The following is a 22,320-nucleotide window of genomic DNA, read 5'->3' as shown; positions in this document are numbered from 1 at the left end:
CATTTGATATCTGAAAAAAAGGACGTTAATGCAAATAGTAATATTCAGATGACATCATCGTTGCATCATCATCTTTTCAATTTAAACTTGTTAAAATGTCGGTAGTGGCCGATGATAGTAGATAAAGCGAAATAATTTTTATTATAAAAAAATGTAATTTTTTGAAATATTTATTATATAACACACTAACTTCGGTTATATCATTATATTTATCGCAAGTAAAATTTTTTATATTATTGATAAAAATTGAACGAGTATTTTTACATTTTTTACAAATTTTATTTCATATACGCGTGTATATATTTATTAAATATTACAAATTAAAAGAAAAGAATTTTATTACTGTTTTTCCTTTGCTTTCTCTCTCTCTCTCTCTCTCTCTCTCTCTCTCTCTCTCTCTCTCTCTCTCTCTCTCTCTCTCTCTCTCTCTCTCTCTCTCTGTCTTTTGGTTTATCATGAAAGTTTTTTTTATTTTCATAAAACGGTTACAATGTTTGGAATAACAAGAATTCGCTAAATCTTATTCTTGAGATACACGTGTGTCCTGCAACGTTTTTTTTATGCGACCCGTTGACAAGTAAATTTAAAACTGACAATGAGATGAAATCGAATTAACGTGTGAATACACTCATATGTACATCGATCAATCAGCAAGTAAGTCTTGTGTAAATCGCAAATCACTATAGTTGATAATTCTCTTTTTTTCTTGCAATTGAACAGATAATCTTATTATTCAAACACAATGATAAATAATCACTCGCGTAATGCGCATTAATACTTCCCATGCGTAATTTATAAAAAGACACTTGGATTCTTCACTTATGTATGTACCACGATTCGAAACGTCTGTTTTTATTTCGAATAAAACCTCAGTAAATAGAAGGTATCCATCTCTCTTCGACGTGTTTCTATTCCGGTGGAGCGGAGATGTTTGGATACGTTGAAAAGTTACGCGACGACTCGAGAAATCTCGCAGTCGTTTCTCGGGCGTCTTGTAGTTCGGAACGTGAAGTCAAAAAAGAATCTCTTGTATTCTCAAAGTATTATTTATATTAAGTTATCACTTTTATGCTCAGAGTATTATTTATATTGAATTATTATTTTTATCAAGAGAGAGAGAGAGAGAGAGAGAGAGAGAGAGAGAGAGAGAGAGAGAGATAAAAAGAGAGCAAAGTGATGTTAGAAAGACCATGTTTGGTGTGCATTATACATCTGTTGAAACATAAGGAGAATATATTTTGAGAAAAGAGAAAACTACGAGAAAGGCGTAACGAATGATCAGTAGAGGGTAAACGCAAAGGCAGTTGTCGGATAGCCTGACCTAATTGTAGCAAGATTGAGATTTCGGTGTTTGAAGAAAAAGAAAAATTTTTTGGTTTTGTGTCTTCTTTCGAATTTTTCTTTCCGTGGCAGTGAAAGTGTCGATAAAAAAAGGAAAAAAAACGAACTTTTTAACTATATTCATATTTATGAAAAAACGAGTAAAAAGGATGTCATTGCAAACCAGTTCTTTTCAGAATTCTCGAGAAGATGGAAACGCGTGTAAAACTGCGTCACCGTTCGTATTATCACTGACAATGAGTGCTACGGTGACGTGAAAAAGCGCACAGAAATCGTAAAAAAATTTATCACTAAAAATAAAACTATGTAACATAAGTGTTTATTGAAAGAATCGCAAATAAGCATTTGCAAAGTGAGGATTTGATATTAAAAAAGCATCGTATTTTTAAAAAACTGTTAACAAGTATTTATATCTATTGACAAAAAGACACATTATTATATATATATTATTTTTATATATTTTTTATATACTTTAAAGATGAAAGAAGATTAATAAAAGATTAATATCTGTATATTAAAAGTAATTTTTTGAAAGAATTAAAGGGGACATTCTTTAAAAATATGTTAAAATAATACATATTAAAATTAAAATTAAAATTTAAAATAATAAATAATAAAAATATATTTAAATATTAAGTATAAAAATGTATTAAAATAAAAATTTTGTTGTATTATAATATTATAAAATTTTTTTAAAAATAATTAATGACGAACTAAATTGCTTATACTTAAAAAAATTTCTTGATAATTTTTATTTTAGGACAATGAGATAAGAATTTACAAAAAAGTGTTTCGTTGATAACCTTATATCTGCTAGCAACAATGACATGTTTATGACTGGCATGCTATTACATAAAGATATAAGATTATTTTATATTTTAAAATGTAAAATATATTTATAATATGTGTTTTTAAATTTTTATCACATAAAATCTAACAATCAATTATATTAAATCTTTATTTTTAATTTTTTTAAATTCTGTTATATTTTAATTTGATATTTATTTAATGTATCTGAAAACAGTATGTGTGATATCAGATAAAAAATTGTTTGAAAGAAAATTGTAAATTTTTGTTTTACAAATACTTGTATAAAAAATGAGATGTAATAAAGCATAAAAGCTAATTACATCTTTTCTTTTACATATGTCAATGACATATTAACTTTATTTTCTTCATTAAGTTTTATTATGCAATTTCAATGGTGAAAGTTTAAAGTTAGAAAGTGCAATTCTTTAACTAATTTGGCACTGGCTGCTCTAATATGTGTAGCATATGTAAATATATTCTCGAATTTTCAATTACATTTTTTGTTTTAAAATTACAAAAATGTATCGTTTTAATTTTCATATACAAGATGTTTTAGAAATAAGTGGCCAAACTTTAAGAGCACATTCTACTCACGTAAAGATGATAAAAATTCATGTAAACGTGGATTTAGAAATGTTTTGTTTCCAGATCATAAACATTTTTTATTTATATAACAAACTTTGCTGTGAACATTTTATTAATTAATTTAAAATTAACTAATGTGTATACACAACACAATATATACTTTAATTAATTACAAATTGGAACAGATTTCTAATCGTGCAAAGCATTGCACACTACTAAAAGAATTTTGCATTTAACATAAAAAAAATATATGTATATTAGTAATAGTCAAAAGAAACGTTTTTCAATAGTTTTTATTAATAAGTAATCGTTAAAAAATTCTTAGTTAATAAACATATTTAAAAACTCTCTTGCTTTTTCTTTTACTCTCTTAAAAATGTATATTAAAAATAAACTGTGATTTTTTTTCATTTCTTCATATTAAAAGACAAATAGTGGAAAATTTGTTAACAGATTCATGATGAAGCCCGAAGCAGCTTGGTTATTACGAACTATTATATCGTTTTTACTTCTTGGGGGATCCTTAAGTATTGAAAAATTAAAAAACATATATTCATGGAAAGCTTTAGAATTTGCCTTCCCAAACGAATACGCGAGAGAACTTGCCATACATGACGGCCGCTTCATTCCCGGAGCACCGATACCGATCGACGTGGATTTTTATCATAGAGGTTTCAAATAATTTTACATTTTTATTCTTTCACCCTGTAAAAGTGTTTGAAATAACAAATCATGTATAGTATCAAACAAATCTGTTATAAATTTTTTTAACTGTATTTACAGTTTTTAATAAATAACGCAAAATATGAAAAGAGAGGGGAGAAATATATTAATGATAAAAAATATGAAATAAATATTAAAATGTAATTTAAATTTAATTTTTAATCAATTATTTGTTACATAAGAAATATTTTAATATATATATATATATATTTTTATTGTTAATATATTTTCTGTTTCTTTTCATATTTTGCGCTACTTATTATTTCTATAAAGTTGAAAACTAAAAATGTAGTTAAAAAAATTAATGTTTTCATTTACTTAATAATTTTTTTTCTTGTTCTTTATTTCTCTCTCTTTTTTCATATTTTGCGCTACTTATTACTTTATAAAGTTGAAAACTAAAAATGTAGTTAAAAAAATTAACGCTTTTATTCACTTAATGATTATTATTTTTCTTATTTGGTAAAAATAATTATTGATTGGACGAGTATCGACTTGTATAAATTTATAATCGAAAGGTTCACGCTATTGATCGCACTATTGATCAGTTATAATCTAACGGTTTATTTCGTGATATTCTTCTTCATTATTTATGCGATTTAAGTAATAAAGATTCTTGAGCAACGCACAGTTATTGCATAATTTCTACGTAGTTTCACATTGACTATCGTTATAACTAATAATTCTTTTTTATACAACTATACTTCTTGAGTTACAGAATAGTATATAGGAATGAATAATATCGAAATGTCTCTTTTTTCTTTGTTTTAAGATCGAAGGTCATTAATAAACTTATGTTTGTTTAAAATAATAAAAAGGATACATCTCAATTTTTTCAACATTATTCATTTCTACGATTCTGTAATTTAAGAAGTCAATATCTCTTGAACGAAGCATTTGCGAGGATATATCTAAGGAATTTTTTTTTGTTTTGAGGTTTTAAATGGATATTTCAAGTTTGACTATTTAAACCAGGAGTAGCCTGGATATTATTATTTATTACTATTGTAATCTATTTTGGCAGATAATTGATAAGACTATTTCGAGCGCGAAGACCTATATAGATTCCAGTTAGCTTTATTGTACGAATGTATTTTTTCAAAATTATTATAAAACTATGTATAAAACAAAGGATAAAAGATAAAAAAAGATGAGAACATTGGATACTTATAACAATAAGAAAAGAGTATTTCTTAAACAAACGCGCTCAAAATTAATATTATAAATTTGTATAAGAATTATATAAATTTTTGTAATTCTGTAACAAAGTTAAAAATATAAGAGGTTATTGAATTTAATTTAAGATATCTTATAAAAATTGCTATATCAAGTTAAAGCGTGACACATTTTTACTTATCTTGCTTGATAATCATTTTCATGAATGCATAGCTAAACTCGGATCCGTTGTATTTATCTCAATACCAAGATTTCAAAATGGAGTTCCCGTTACCCTCGGTTATGTCACGGATAATATTTCTGCTGAGGGAAATCCAATAATTGCACCTTATCCAAATTGGGAATGGAACAGATTAGGAAACTGCGACGCGATCACCAGTGTATACAGAGTGCAGGTAACAATAGAAAACTTTATATTTACATTCTTGTAAATTTGAATCAATATTCTGGGCGCATATAGTTAACATTTTGCTCATATATTGCATTTAATAATAGGATAAACATTTTAATTGACCACGTAATATTTCCTAACAATATCGAAATTAAACATTATATACACTACGCAAAAAAAAATTAAAGGGCCACTTTCTTCCATATAAAAAAGGCCAATTTTCAAGTAGTTGCAACTTCCTTAAAAATAATCGGAGTAAGATCAATAAAAAAGTGTTTCAAAGCTTGAAGTTTCTAGTTTTAGAATCTTTCAATGAATTTCAATTCTTTCTATTCGTTACAAAATTAGTTTGTAAGAAAGCGACGTCCGTCGATTGAACAAATTTTTCAAAGACTTGTCCAAGAATATCGAGTTAAAAAAAATCTTAGCACGATTTCATTAATTGAGTGTTAAAGAGCAGAGTTTAGCGTTAATTTCTTTTTATAACGAATGCTCTATGATTTTTTTCGCTAAGATATTCATTATTAAAACAAAATCGAGCTATTGACTTTGAACGCTTATAACTAGTGAAAAATGATCGTACAATAATCATTAATTTAAGTTTTTGAAATGTACAAAAAAAAAACTTAACACTTTGGCTTTTTGTACGAGTAACTGGAATGCTTTTTACTTGTAAACGTTGTAGAGTTGATAAAAATTGTAGCGTTTTTTCGTTAATTTTTATTAATTTAAATAAGAAAAGATGAAAGTGCAATTTTTACTTGATTTTTAAGTAACAATTAGGCTTTAAAAATGAATAATGATTGAAAAAAACGATAGGATCATTTTAAAGTGCTAATTTTTCTCTTAAATTGCTTTTTTAACGGTTATTATACAACTATTTGAAAATTCGCCTTTTTTACATGGAAGAAAGTGGTTCTTTAATTTTTTTGCGTAATGTGACATTACATAACGTTTTGATTAAATAAATTCTTGTTTTGCTTTATTTCCTTAAAATAAATATAGTAATTAAAAATAGTATTAATAAATTGTGAATCACATATATTTTATATAAAACTGTACATATTTCATATTCATACACGATAAAAAACATTTTGTATTTTTGTTGAAATTTTCTTGTGCAGAAATTTTTGTGTTAAAGTTTTGACAAACTTTTATGTTAATATAGCACATATTGTCGTCGTTATGTTATTTTAACTTTTCTGCATTGAGTTAATGATTACCGTTTCTAAGAGTTAAAACAACACAATTAACAAGTAAATCGTGCACTAATTCACATTTTTGTGTTAATTTTTTACATATTATTTGTATTATTTGTCTACATATTTGCCTTCTGTTAAATTAACATTAAAATTAGAGTGGATAAATTAAGACACGAGGAATGTGTGTTAAATTTAACACAAATTTTTTTACCGTGTAGAGTTATTAATTTTTTGAATCTTTTAAAGAAATATTCTGTTTTTACTATTGGAAATCGCGTATTTAAAGATAAACACGTTTGATGTGACAACATTATATTGTATAATATATGAAAATAATACCTTCATTACTATTCCAAAAATGCGGAAAACGATCCGCGAACTTGTACTTCAACGAAGAATTTCTCATAAATGTCACAATTAATTTAATTTGTGTAGGCATTTATTACAATAAGGTAGAAGATATGCTTTTTGATATTTTATTTTTTTTATAGTATACAATTATTATCAAGTGTCTTTGTTACCTTTAGTACCTTATTTATGACTCGTGTGAACCAGAATATTTTTTGCTGATATTTCGTGCCGATTGAGACTAAAAAGAAATGTGAGCTTAATTTCAATAAATATTATCTGGTTTTAATGTCGAGTTTTATTATTTATACATTTAAAATGTATAATATAATTAACAAACGAGATGCTAAAATGTTTTATTTAATAAATAAAAAAAAACTAATAATTACAAATAATTTTTTTCAATTAATTTGTTTTCGAGAAGAAAATAATTTCTAAAGTTTGAACATGTTAATAATTATAAACTTGTGAAAAATAATGAATTTATTTACATTATTTTTATTTAAATATTATTTTTTTAACTAATCAAAATAATAATTCTGCTGTGTGCACATTAGATATAGAATGTTTTATATGTGTATCGATACAACCGTATAATATACTGTTTGTTTAGAAAGTATACACGAGAAAGAGCGCGTTATTAGTTACACCAGTGTAAACGAATTCAATTCTGCCAACTATCATTATTGTTTGATTTATAATCGCGTTACTTACGATTTCCATCTTAATGAGAATGTGCGAAGTGTATAAACAAGTATATAAATAGGGAAACAAACATCAAAGAAATCTTATTTCCTCGTTCGTTCCTCGAAGCGAAAGCATAACTACATATCGAAAGTTGCGTATCGAAAGAGTTGAGAAGGAACTCGCACTAGAAACATTTAGAAAGCAATATATCTTTATTAAATTATAATCATATTTCTATAATTATAATTTTTAATTATAATCTTTAATTATGATAATTTAAACATATAATTCATCTTTGTTCAATTTTGATTTTTATAATATCATATTATTTTATATATAGACATTACATTAACAAACATAACATAAATTAACAATCATCGAATTTTATTAGATAAATATTAACGCTATCTATTAGATAAATATAGACGCTGCGCAGTTATTTATTATTCTATTTATTATACATCCACATAGATATATAATACCCCACCTCAAACAAAAACTAGCCCAATCCAACCTGTGTCTATCTTGTAAGACATGATATAGATTTTGCTTTGTAACACAGGTTGGGTTAGTTTTTTTCCCCTTCTCCCGCCCACTCGTACAATGTATCACATTTAAATAAATAGATCCATTAAAAGTAGGCTTCATTAAATATACATGATGTGAAAAAATTATGTCCTATTTATAAAACTTTTTGTTTATAACTTTTTAACAAATAACGAGCGACGGCTAAAACCTTTTGAAGGTTACTCAGGGTGATGACCTTGACAATATATGTCAAGGTCAAGGTCATTGAAGTTGCCTCCCCTAAAGTATATAATTACTATGAAATGTGATCGTAGGTGGACTCATGCGACAGATTATGGGTTCTCGACACCGGCAAGCTCGAGGACCGACAGATCTGTCGTCCTCAATTGCTGTCATTCTCGTTGAAAACGAACAAGGTTCTGAGTCAGTACAAGTTCCCCAAGGAACAGTTCAAGGACGATTCCATATTCGTCACGCTCGCGGTCGACATTCGTAACAACGAGAAATGTAGCGACACTTTTGTCTACATCGCCGATGTGACAGGATACGGATTGCTCGTTTATGATCATCGCAATTCTCATTCATGGAGGATCACCAACAATTTGTTTTACCCTTATCCGCCTTATGGAACGTTCCATATCAAGGGGGACACGTTTGATTTGATGGACGGTATTTTAGGACTCGCGCTGAGTCCCATAAAACAAGACGGCGACAGAATCTTGTATTTCCACTCCTTGGCCAGCAGAGTCGAAAGTTGGGTACCCACTTCCATTATCAGGTAATCATGCTTATTTAATCGTAAAAAGATTAACACGCTGCACGATTTCTCTTTAAAATATGCGACGATAATGTATTTGGTGTACAATATGCGGTTCAAAATTTATTTACACGTGTATTTATTTAAAAAAATAAAAATGCCATAGGTTCATATAAAATCTTCTATATTTTTTTAAATAAAATTTTATATATAAATTAATTTTTCAGATTTATTTTTAGCTTGTCTTTATAAATTGTTAATAGATTTACAGTTTTTTAAAATTTTTGAACTCATGATAATGAGTTATTGAACATCTTTACTGTATATGGAATTTGATCTTGTATCACTGGGACTGTAAAATAACTTTCCTAACAAATAAGATAAAGATGCATTATTATTACAACAGATAGTATTTTTAAATTAAAAAATGAATTTAAAATAATGATTATAAATTAGCTAATATAAAATAATGATTTTATAATAAGCAATTATTAATTAATTATTTATACGTTTTCGCTTGCTTCTACTATAAAGTTCTCAAATTAAATATGTATCCACAGATGTACATATATGTTTGTAGCCAAAGAATTAAATAATAATAAAGTAATAAAAATAAATTAATATTAAAGAATAATTAATAATTAATATATTTTTATTATATGATTTAAACGTTTTGCAATATATTCGCCTTTCAAAGTAGTCTGATAAATGGTACTCGCTACGATTAAACGTTTGTTATTATTTAGGAATTATAGTCTCTTTCAAGATCACTCTGATGCGGCATCAAGGTCATTCCGTCCATTCGCTATGGAAAGATCATCGCAATCGGCCGCTCAAGCCATGGATGAGAATGGAATTCTTTTCTTTGGTCTTCTATCAGATTTAGCTATTGGATGTTGGAATAGTATAACTCATCCTGAATATGGTGGTACCAATAACGAAATTGTTATCGTCGATCCCGATACTTTGCAATTTCCGTCTGGACTAAAGGTATAATAATCACAAGATTCTTTAACTACATAAATTTACATTTATATATATATATATATATATATATATATATATATATATATATAATTATAAATTATTTAATGTAAATTTTTATAAATTTATATTTTTATATTCTTTTTCTTAATTTCAAACTTATTTTAATAAAATTTTCAATAATACTTTTTTTTTTAATATACATAATTTATTTTATAATTTAATTATTTATTTATTATTTTTATTTTAAATATTTATAAACCATCAAACATCAACACCAACACCAACATTAATCCCCAATATTATTTAACGTTTTTTTATATCTATATTAAATAGAAAATTATATATACAATTAATATAACAATAAATATAATAATAATAAATAATAATGCTAAGGTCGAATACAATTTTAAAAAGCTGCTTTCAGAACGCTAGTGTAATATACTGTCAGAAAAATGTTTTACGATAAAAAAATAATCTGCTAAATGCAAATTATATTATTACTTTCGCACTTGGTGTAAATTATATTCTTAATTATTACAATTCTAAAACAATTAATTTGTTAACGAGCCAAAGTTAATCAGTGTCAATAATCAATCTCGTTGCAGATCTTCACCGCGAAGAACGGCCGCCAAGAGTTATGGGTGCTCACGTCGTCGTTCCAGAAGTACATGACCGCGACCATGAGTGCGAATGAGACCAACTTTCGGATACAAGCTGGTTACGTGGACGAGCTGGTCCGCGGTACCAAATGTAACGGTGGTTTTGACCGTAATCGCGCTTACGAGACATCGCCCTTCACTAAATGAAGATCGTGGCACCACGGGCAGTTCGACGATTCTCATATAGTGGTACCATTTGTCCGATGGCATAAGTATCCCAATTTCTTGGCTAATTATCACCACCATTACCACCAACCACCATTGCCATTGTATCAATCTCCAAGATTATTCGTTAGACCATTCTTCTCTCATTGGATCGCGAAATCGATTTACCCTCAATTTCGCCCTCGAGTCGAATACACTGTCATTATTGATTACAATTGAAGAACGCATGATACTATATGTACCCAATATGATGACATCCCGACCAAATACCAGCCCTCTTTTATAAAAGTTCTATATATTTTTTATGGAGCTTATCAGCTTAAAAAGCTATCAAGCTTTTACTACTCGTGGTGCCAATTAAGCTTCTCTGCTTACAGTTGTTTTCTCTGATACGTATTCACTGAAAATAACCATCAGGGTTTACCGTTCCTAAATATTCATATTTTCTAATTTTCTTATTTTTGTTGAAAATAGTAGATAATAAGTATCGGACTGTCAAGTGACAAGTGTGTTTTTAACTTCTCATGTTGCATATCATACTTAACATATCTCATTGTCATCTCAGTGCAATAAACGTGTTACTATCGTAGAAATATTATTATATATTTATTAATCATACTTATTACATAATAAGAATAATAAAATAAAGCTAATTGTATAAAGATGTACGTAACTGTACATTGAAGCTGGAAGTTTCATATTATTATAATTATATGTTATATTATAAATTATATTATAAATAAAAATTTAGTTTAAATTATTATTTTCTTCTCCCTAAAACATTAATACTAGTAATATTCTAAACAGATACTTATTTTAAATAAAATAATGTACTCATAAAATAATATTTTATCTAGATTAATATCTTGTTATATTTTTGACATTTTTATTTTTAAATTATAAAATATAAAAAAAAGAAAAATTTTGTTCAAAAAAACATATTAAAAAAGATCTATTGAAATTAAAATTACAATCATGACTAATATCGTAATGAAAAGATAAGAAAGTCTGCGCGTCAAAAAAAATTAGTTGTAAAAACTTCAGCAAATATTATGACACCTGTATGTACATACAAATGAAGTGAGAAAACAAAGATAAAAAGATTCTTTAATGTAAAAAATTTCAATAGTAAGAAGAACTGAAAAAAATAATGATCTTTAAAAAGAGATTAAGAGAGAGAGAGAGAGAGAGAGACTAATGTTAATTCTCCCTCTTCTATATAATTGAGAATAAAATTATTATTTTGTGCATCTTTTAAAATATAATATAACTAATTTTACATAATTCTTTCTATTGTCAAACATATTTTAATGGATTAATTTCACGATAAAGTGATAATTCACTTTACAGTTTTATAATTTGAAAGCCAAGCAGGAACATTATTTTATCGCTTTGCTTATTGTTAAAGAAATATACATAATAATACTATTAATGTTATTTACATACTAATAGTAAAACTTGCTTCTGGGACTTCTTAGTGATTTCCGTGTGAAATTTTAGCTAGATGTGATCAGCTGATGCAGAGTGCAAGCGTTTTTTTGTAAACTTCCTTTGGTGCAGTTTATTACAATTTTGAAATAAATGCAAAGAAAAAATAACGTGTTGCGGTAAGATTTTTTTCAAGAAAATGATTACTCATTTTAGCATCTACGTACACCTTTTATGCCATTTTGACTGTTTGCGTAACTGAAAATTTGGCCTTGAAATAAAATTTTATCGCAGCACGTTGTGTTTCCTTTGCGTTCATGTCAAACCGACAGCACCAAATAAGATTGATAAAAAAACGCTTGTACTTTGCATCAGCTGATCGTATCAAGCTGAAATTCTACACAAAAGTCGCTAAGGAATTCCAAAAGTAAGTTAAAATATTGATATACACTATACGCAAAAAAATTAAATGGCCACTTTTTTCCATATAAAAAAAGGCCAACATTCAAGTTGCAACTTCTTCAAAAATAATCGGAATAAGATCAATAAAAAAGTGTTTCAAAGCTTGAAGTTTCTATAGTTTTAGAATCTTTCAATGAATTTCAATTCTTTCTATTCGTTACAAAATTAGTTTGTAAGAAAGCGACGTCCGTCGATTGAACAAATTTTTCAAACACTTGTCCAAGAATATCGTGTTAAAAAAAATCTTAGCACGATTTCATTAATTGAGTGTTAAAGAGCAGAGTTTTAGGTATTTATTTTTATAACCAATGTTCTATGATTTTTTTTCGCCGAGATATTCATTATTAAAACAAAATCGAGCTATTGATTTTGAACGCTTATAACTATAATAAAAAATGATCGTACAATAATCATTAAAAAAGCAATTTAAAGAGAAAAGTTATCATTTTAAAATGCTTCTATCTTTTTTTCAATCATTATTCATTTTGAAAGCGTAATTGTTACTTAAAAATCAAGTAAAAATTGCACTTTTATCTTTTTTCGTTTAAATCAATGAAAGTTAATGAAAAAACGTTACAATTTTTATCAACTCTACAACGTTTACAAGTAAAAAGCATTCCAGTTACTCGTACAAAAAGCCAAAGTGTTAAGTTTTTTCTGTACATTTCAAAAACTCAAATTAATGATTATTGTACAATCATTTTTGGCTAATTATAAGCGTTCTAAGGCAATAGCTCGATTTTGCTTTAACAATTAATATCTCGGCGGAAAAAAATCATAGAACATTCGTTAAAAAAAAAAAAAAAAAAAATTAAAGCTAAAACTCTGCTCTTTAACATAGCACCCAATTAACGAAATTGTGCTAGGATTTTTTTTTAATTCGGTATTCTTGGACAAACTTTTGAAAAATTTGTATAATCGACGGACGTTGCTTTCTTACAATATAATTTTGTAACCAATAGAAAGAATTGAGACGTATTTAAAGATTCTAAAACTAGAAACTTCAAGCTTTGAAACACTTTTTTATTGATCTTATTTCGATTATTTTTAAGGAAGCTGCAACTACTTGAATATTGGCCTTTTCTATATGGAAGAAAGTGGCTTTAATTTTTTGCGTAGTGTATAAATAGTAGTATTGTAATAAAATCAGTCTTAAAAAACTTTGGATCGCCTGTGTTGCAGGCAAGAATTTACATATATATATATAGATATTTATCTGTATTGTTCAAAGAGCTCATTATTATTGTTTAAGCGTAGCAATGAATAAAAACATTAATATGGAAACATAAAATGTGCATTAAATGGCAGCGATTAAAATGTAGTTTTGTACATAATGCAATTAATATTTTCTTGTAGAGAAAAAAAAGTTGATTATGCTTACACAACAATTGCATTAAATACGATGATGGCGTAATGCAAGCCAGCGAGGAAATGAACTTTCTTAAAAGTCAAGATCAAATATTTGATACTCTAATGCTACGTGTATTCATAGTTTTTTCAAACTTCAATTCACCACTTATTCATACGCAGACCGTAAATACTACGTCATTAATATAAAGTGTTACCTTACTCTGTCATATATACTCTATAAGTAAGTATTCTTGTAAGAAAGAATTTATATATCTTTTACATCTTGTTTGATTTATTCTAAGGAAGTTTTAATGTTTTCACGTGTCAACAAAAATATTCATACAGGTGTGATAGCATGTCGTTTGCTGGTATACACTGCTCTTATAAATCCGTCGCGATCGTAACAATCCAGTTTTATTAATACTCATTATTATCCGCCAATATAGGCGATTGCTTAAAGTATAACCAGTTTATGAACATTTTTTTTATCAAACGCAAGTCCTAAATACATTATTAATACTAATAATGTAACAAGACACAACACCAACTTATCACGTAAGCTTCAGTTAAATTTCGTGATTGCCTATCATTATAATTCTTTAAAAACTGTGTTTTTAATGGTGGATATGAACTAGAATAACAACTGAAACATGCGGTTGTTATTATTATTACTATGTATCGACATCATTTATATAAATGTTGCCACGTGTCAAGAGCACTTCCGGACAGTATATCAATGGAAATACTTTGACTACAAGTGGGAAAACGCGAGTCACAAAGAGGCAGCGATTGCCTCGGGTGATTACAACTACACGAAATGCGTGATCATCGACGCCGACTACTCGAAAGGTGACAGTCGATATAAATTACTTATTTATGTTTCGGTTATTATTTGTAAAACACCTAGACGACGAGTTGAATATATTAAACAAGAAACTTATAAGGTAACTGTCCCAGTTGTAAGTCATGTCTCAATAGTAAGTCACTTTTGCTATTTAATTTATTTCATTAAACAATTAATTATTAAACATATTTAAAAAGAAAACATAATTTCATTATACATTATTACGCCATTATTAAAATATCACACATTTTTAATTTAACTATAATATTGCAAAAAAATTAAAAAAAGCATTTCGACTTACAATTGTGTCATCAATAGACGGTTATTAAAATTTAAATAATTATTTCATATATAAATAAGAAACTTTTTATTTTAATTAAATATAATAGCTAAAATTTCAGAGAATTATTATGTAAAATATATATTCGACTTATTATATTCCTTTCTTTAAATATAAAAAAAAAATTATAGTCAACAATCAATGATCTTAAATGACTTATAACTGGGACAGCTACTTTATGCACAGCAAAGAAGAAGCTTTCTATTTAATTTTTAAATTAAAATTTATTTAGATCGAAAATATTTACATATATATTTAGTAATTTTCAATAATTGAATATATATATATATATATATTTTATTTTTTTAACAGATGGAAGAGTATTCGTGACTGTTATACGAAATAATGGAATCCCATCGAGTTTAAACGTAGTTAGTAAACAAAAAGGCCTAGGTGGTCCTCTCCTCCAACCATATCCTGATTGGACATGGACCAAAAGAGGTGATTGCAACGGTATCACCAACGTATTTAGAGTTGCGGTAAATTTATTTTTTTGAATTTTTTTAATTAAAAGGAAATTTTTTAAGGATATTTTTTAATTTGAAACGTTAAATGCTGTAGAGAGCAAGGAATCAAATCAAAATAAGACAGCAAATAAGTAAAACAAATAAACAATATAATTCAATAAACATAGATATAAATATGAAGACTATTTGATACAGAAATATGTGTAAAAATTTTTAACATTAACGATTAACGAACGTTTCGGGCCTTCTTGTTTGGAGCCTTCAGCGCAAATATAAAAACATGATAAAAGGTCATAGATGTAAAAGTACAAGCAATTTCTTTAAAAAACATGAACAGGCCTCGACGGAACGTAATTTCAGTTTTCAAAAATATGCACTATAAGTGAACGGTTGCTGATACGTACTTATAATCCTCCATGGTTAATAGGTCAAGAAGAATTACTAAATGTGTTTTAATAAATTAGTGACTTGATTGAATACCGGTTGAATTCTGGAATGATATAGATGATTTTTTATGTATTTATAATTTTTTTGTATTATATCATAAACCAAGTCACTAAATTGTATAATTAATTAATAATTTACTTACAATGTCAGATTTTTCGATAAAAAGTTATTTGGTAAAGAGCAATAGCGCAGTTCTTGTGTCGAACGGTTATTGTCAAAAAATTGTTGAGGTAGTCGGTTTATACCTATACAGATTAATGACCTTTAAATTTTCGGAAGCTTATTTATTAAGTCGTGATATAAAACCGGTAAATTTTCAGTGTCTGTCTGTAAATTTAAGCCATTCTTTTGTCTCTTTATAAATAACATTTCAGAAATCAATCTTTTATTGTAGGAGAGAATTTCATCTAACATTTCGACATCATTCTAGCAAACTTCATGATTATGTGAAAGCCTATGATTAGTAACAATAGAATAATTATTATTAATGTTTCTATTGATCTGTAATTTGTGTTCAAATATTCTAGTCTTTAGCATTCTTGAAGTTTGTCCGACATATGAAGCATCACAATCAGAACAACTAACTTTTATAAACCACGTTTGATTTACAATTGTTCGGAATGCTACCCTTCTGTACTTTAATGAATCTATCCAGTTTGTTTAGGCTACAAAAGGATATATATAATTTAACATCCATATTTTTCATAATACTTCTGAATTGTTGTGTTATAAGTTCGGTAAGTAGGGAACGGTAAAATAAGAGGAAAAATTCTTGTGTGTCGTATTGTTAATGGAATCAGGTTTATTGATCAGATATTTTATACGTTGATTAATGACGTCAAAAATCAAATTAAACGGGTAGCAATTGTCTAAAAGGATTCTAACTATGATGTCAAAATTTTTATTTTTATGATATTTTTTTAAGTTTTTCTTACAATATACGTACAATGAATTTGTATTTATTGTACTTTCTATACATATTTTGTAATAGTCACTAATTTCTTTTGGCCTTATTGTTATTATTATCATTGAGTTATTGTAACAAAAATTTTTTTTGTTCTAGATCGATCGTTGTAATAGATTATGGGTTTTGGACAATGGTAAAATTGGAAAAGAAGTAGTATGTCCAGCGCAGCTTCTTGTCTTTGACCTTGCTACAAATAAATTAATTAAAAGAGTAAAAATAGCAAATAAATTCTCACAAAATTCCAAGACAAAAATAGGTCTATTGGTTACAATTGTTCTCGAGACACATGGACCTCATTGTGCCCATACAACTGTAAGTGAGCGCGAAATATTCTAATTACTTTGCTGTTATAAAACTCTATAAATTTAAAATTAAAATAAGTAGCATACAAATAAGTCATAATTTTATTTCAAAATGGTAGAATATTCAACTTTTCATATGTAATTTCATTCGATTATTTCATGTAAAGCAAGATCAAAATTATTAACGTATTTCAGTATGAAAGTAGTACTGTTTATTATATCTTTTTAAATAACATTTCAATAAACGAGTGCCAGTCAAAACCTTCACTACATTATTCAGGTCGATGACCATGATAACATCTACCAAAACTATTAAAATCGAGAGATGGTCAGTTAAACTAAATAATTATCAAAATATTTTAAGCCTATTATTAAGTCTATAAGTATATAATTAAGACTATTATTACGAAGTCATATATAACAATTTAAAAAAAATATTATATATATTGACTAGTGACCTCAATCCTATACTTGAATGGCTAGTCCTTTGTTGGAAAATGTGAAGAGCGAGAGGAAAAAAACTGCTATTTCTCTTTTTTTCTAATTTTGTACTATGCAAACTACAAAACAGTAGCTTTTATTCAAATGTGCAGTAATAGCCTCCGCTACAACCAGCTAATAAGTATGATATCAAAGAAATTATAAAATGGAAAAGAAAGACAAGATTAACAATGTAACAATATTGTACGATAAAGAATTGTGTCAACTATAAACAATATGGTTTAGAAATAATTTTTTAAACGTGTTATAACTTTGTAATAATACAATCGGGAAATGGTCCTTTAAGCTAAACAATTACCGATATTTGTATATTTTGCAATAATTATTTAAGAAATATCACGTGACGACAATATAAATGTTACACGTTGGGTGTTTCCATAATTTTGCAAAATGTTGATTTGAAACAGGTATACATGGCAGACATCACAGGATACGGACTCGTAATTTATAATAGCGACAATGAGAAAATCTGGCGACTCGAGTCTGAAGAATTCCGTGCGGATCCAACCTTCACGAATTACACCATTAAGAACGAAAGTTTCCAACTGCAGGACGGTATTTTAGGAATGGCGAAGCATCCGTATGCGCCCATTCTTTATTTTAGACCTATGTCTTCACGGAATATCAATAGGGTGAGGACCACTGATCTAAAGAAATCACAATATGGCTTTAAAGTACGCTACTACACGATACGAGACGTTATCCCGAGTCAAGCAGCAGCCATGGCTATTTCATCGGATGGCGTCCTGTTCTTTGGTTTACCTACGGAATTGTCTATGGCATGTTGGAACACTTGTAAGCCATTCAACAAGGATAACTTGGTATTAATCTACATTAAAAAAATTAAAGGGCAATTTTCTTCCATATAAAAAAAGCCAATTTTCAAGTAGTTGCAGCTTCCTTAAAAATAATCGGAGTAAGATCAATAGAAAAGTGTTTCAAAGCTTAAAGTTTCTATAGTTTTAGAATCTTTCAATGAATTTTAATTCTTTCTATTTGTTAGAAAATTACATTGTAAAAAAGCAACGTCCGTCGATTGAACAAAATTTTTAAAGGTTTGTCCAAAAATACCGAATTAAAAAAAATCCTAGCACGATTTCATTAATTGAGTGTTAAAGAGCAGAGTTTCAGCTTTAATTTCTTTTTATAACGAATATTTTATGATTTTTTTCCGCCGAGATATTCATCATTAAAGTAAAATGGAGTTATTGACTCTGAATGCTTATAACTAGTGAAAAAATCGTATAATAATCATTAATTTAAGTTTTTGAAACGTACAGAAAAAACTTAACACTTCGGCCTTTTGTACGAGTAACTGGCTTTTTATTTATAAATGTTGTAGAGGTCATGAAAATCTTAACGTTTTTTCATTAACTTTCATTGATTTAAATAGAAAAAGATAAAAGTGCAATTTTTTACTTGATTTTTAAGTAACAATTACGCTTTAAAAATAAATAATGATAGAATTGAAAAAACGATAGGAGCATTTTAAAGTGTTAACTTTTTTTGTTTAAATTGCTTAATGATTATATATACATATATATATATATATATATTTTTTTTTTTTTTTATTTAAAATCCGCACATGTATAGATCGTCTTTAGATATACATATATATATATATATATATATATATATATATATATAATTTATTATTTATTGATCTTTGTTTTATTTTAATCCTTGCCTTTCGGCTTAGGACGAACTTCCGGTTTACATATTAAATCACGATTAACTAACCTAAATACAATACCTACAATAAAATCGAATAAACTAAATAAATTAAATGGATAAACTCTAAGTAGAGTAAGGTAATTGATAATAACTGATAGTAAACTGAGCAAAAATGAACTATGATAAACTAAATTATAATCAATTAAAATTAACAAAAATCAACTAAAATCAACTAAGATAAATTAAAATGAATTTTTCACAGATTTTGCTAGTATTCATATTTATACAATTCCTCTTTTCTTTCTTCCTTTCTTATATCCTTTCTCCCTTTTTCTTCATTTTTTTGCCTTTTTCTTTTCTTTTCTTGTTCTGCTTTCCTGATCTATCTCTCTTCATTCTTTACTACTTTTCTTCCCTTTTTCTCTCTTCTCTAATTCTGTCTATTCTTTTCATTGCCTCCAAACCTTTTCCATCTCTACTAAAGAATTCTTCCAATGTTATTTCATCTTTCGTTTCCTCGCATTTTCCTATTATATGTTTATAATTTTCTTCCTTTTCTCCACATACTCTGCACACTCTTTCATCTTTCTCTCTCCAATATTGTCCTCCTCTCGTTTCGTTCCCGCATCTATATCTTGCTTTTCTCATTCTATCCTTCTTTTTCTTTCTTCCTTGGAGATATCCCGGAGCTTTTACTATTATTATCTCTTTGTATGTATTGTTATAATTGGATTCCTCTATCTTCTTTTTTCTTTCGTCTTCTTCTTTCTTGTTTAATCTTTCCATGCCATTAACTCCCTTACTATCTCCCTTGTTTTCTCTTCCTCCCTCTTTTTCTGTAATTCCTCTCTTCATACCTGCTTTTTCTATTACTTCTCTTCTATTTTTTTCCCATTTACTCTCCTCACATCCAATTCTCTTCTATTTCTTTACATCCTACCACTTTCCTCTTCTCCGTTTTTCTTGTGTTTTCTTCATATTTTATTGCTCTTTTTAATGCTTCCATGCTTCAACTTCTCCATTTTTGTTTCTTCTATTAATATATAATTAGGTGTTCTTCTCTCCAATCCTAGTATCCATTTCACATATTTTCTTTTTATTTCATCTATCCTTTCATCGCCTCTCCATCCCCATATCTCAGCCCCGTATAATGCCCCACATTACCTACCAACGCGTTAAACATTTTCATTCTTCTTCTGTAATCGTCTGCGAACAATCTCTCTCCTATGCTCCACGTCTGCTTCATTGCCATTGTTGCTCTTCTTATCCTTTCATTTATGTGTTTCTCGGTTCCTCCATTTTTTTGCATAATATATCTCAAATAACTTATTTCCTTCATCTCTTCTATCTTTTCTTCTCCCCACTTCCATTCTCTTTTCCTTGTGCATTCCCTCCCTTTCTCTCGAATACCATTACTTTAGATTTCTCTGGACTCAAAAGCCTTTGCTTTCCTTTCTAAGCATTTTTTAAAACCTTTTTATCATTCCCTTTAGTTCTTGTTCTCTTATTGCTACTAAAACTATATCATCCGCATATGAGATTGAGACCATATCTTTTCTTTTTCTATGCCTTTATTACTGTAATTACCTCCTGTCTGTTCCTTCTTTAACTCCTCTTCCAAATCCATTATATACACATTGAATAATGTTGGGCTCAAAGAATATCCCTGTCTGACTCCTTTCTCCTATATATTATATATCTGAAGACGATCTATATATACGCGGATTTTAAATTAAAATACAATTGCATTTTTTCTTATATAAGATAAAAAGATAAAAGTCTATATAAGATAAAAAACTATATTTCTTCAGCACTCATAGTTATGATTACCAATCATATTATAATTTTTATTTTTTTTTTTTAACTTGTATCTATTTCGAATTTATTACTTATATTAAATTTTCTACAAAACGTTGTTTTATTTAATACATGTGTTATTTATATCACAACTGATGCAACATTCCAATTTTTTTAGTAAGTCTGAAATTATATTTATATTAGTATTTCTTCGTGGTAACATTTATGGTTAAAAAATGTTTGAATGTGTAATGGAATCGAGATATTTCACTTTGGATTACAGGGTATTGTCGACTACGATTCTGACAGATTTCAGTTTGCCAGTGGCGTTAAAATAATACCAGAACACATCACCGGCGCAAACGAGGAGCTCTATATAGTGACTAATCGTTTTCAAAAGGTCATGGCCGGTACGTTAAATTTCACGGAGATTAATTTCCGAATTATGAAGGCGGTTGTCAGGCAATTAACACATGGTACTGTATGTGCGTTACCGTGACACTAATGACGATCATGATAATTATTATCATAGATAATGAAGTTAGATATTATCATAGAATATTATCATAAAAATGAAGAATAAGACAAAAATTAACGAACCTATTAATTAGAAACAATTGAATAATACGATTGGTATTAATTATTTAATAAATAAAAAAGTAAGTTTTGTATAAAATTTAATTAACCAGAAGAAACATACTGATTTTCTGTTGATTATGTGATTGAAATCATGAATTAAAAACTGTGCGTGTCTGTAATAGTTCTTACTACGTAAGTAATCAAATTGTTCATACAACATGCGTCTATACATACGTAACATGTAGACGAAGTGCAGCATATTTGGAATACTAGCTTTATTTTATAGCTCTAAAATCAAAGGGTATTATTTATTATAATAGTCGAAATGCCCTTATTCCGCTTTTCAAAAAAAAAGCTATTGAGACTTATTTGTATACTGAAAAAAGTAAGTTCTATCACCTTAGCGCCTCCCTCTTTCCTAGGTGGCTAAAAAATCTACTACTTTTCGTATACTAATTTTCTTCTCGGAAATCTCTCGCTCTGAAAAAATCTGAAAAACTTTGAGTATATTGGAGATATAAAACACATAGTTATCTTTAAGAAAAAATCTGAATTTGCAACTAGCAGTTACACATTTTTACTTTAACATCATTATGTGTTTTAATTACGCCAATTGATTTGTCTCATTATTCTGTGCATAAAAGTATTAGGGTAAGACAATCGAAAAATGAATATTTTACAAGATATCTTGTATTTTATGTCAAAATATTGCAACTCTAAAGCCTTATAACTCGAAAAGTGTTTAATGAAAAAACATTTTATTATAGTGTTTTGGAAAGCTCTCGAGATAAGCTACAAGAATA

General features: G+C 27.7%; 2 protein-coding genes across 9 annotated transcripts; both read left to right on the top strand.

The window, feature by feature from the left end:
• Nucleotides 1-844: 844 nt before the first annotated feature.
• Y-e3 (yellow-e3) lies at nucleotides 845-11,119 on the top strand. Of its 8 annotated transcripts, none has more exons than XM_072888496.1 (6): nucleotides 845-1,040; nucleotides 3,172-3,407; nucleotides 4,849-5,030; nucleotides 8,106-8,569; nucleotides 9,304-9,538; nucleotides 10,141-11,119. In XM_072888496.1, the coding sequence occupies exons 1-6, from the start codon at nucleotides 928-930 to the stop codon at nucleotides 10,339-10,341; spliced, it is 1,431 nt and encodes a 476-aa protein (XP_072744597.1). In that variant the 5' UTR covers nucleotides 845-927; the 3' UTR covers nucleotides 10,342-11,119. The 8 variants fall into 8 exon arrangements, with proteins under 8 accessions (XP_072744597.1, XP_072744586.1, XP_072744607.1 ...); XM_072888485.1 differs by having other exon boundaries at nucleotides 848-1,040; nucleotides 9,295-9,538; XM_072888506.1 differs by having other exon boundaries at nucleotides 851-1,040; nucleotides 3,190-3,407; nucleotides 9,295-9,538.
• A 1,721-nt stretch (nucleotides 11,120-12,840) lies between these two features.
• On the top strand, nucleotides 12,841-21,437 carry LOC140665837 (major royal jelly protein 2-like). The gene is made up of 5 exons (XM_072892420.1): nucleotides 12,841-14,448; nucleotides 15,096-15,262; nucleotides 16,761-16,976; nucleotides 17,875-18,288; nucleotides 21,222-21,437. Exons 1-5 carry the CDS (start codon nucleotides 14,250-14,252, stop codon nucleotides 21,435-21,437), a joined length of 1,212 nt encoding a protein of 403 aa, XP_072748521.1. The 5' UTR covers nucleotides 12,841-14,249.
• Nucleotides 21,438-22,320: the final 883 nt, after the last annotated feature.

This window comes from Anoplolepis gracilipes, chromosome 1 (genome assembly GCF_047496725.1).
Source record: "Anoplolepis gracilipes chromosome 1, ASM4749672v1, whole genome shotgun sequence".
Classification (NCBI taxonomy): Eukaryota; Metazoa; Arthropoda; class Insecta; order Hymenoptera; family Formicidae; genus Anoplolepis; species Anoplolepis gracilipes.
Note: the sequence above shows the minus strand (reverse complement) of the source record. Positions and strands in the feature narration are given on the sequence as shown.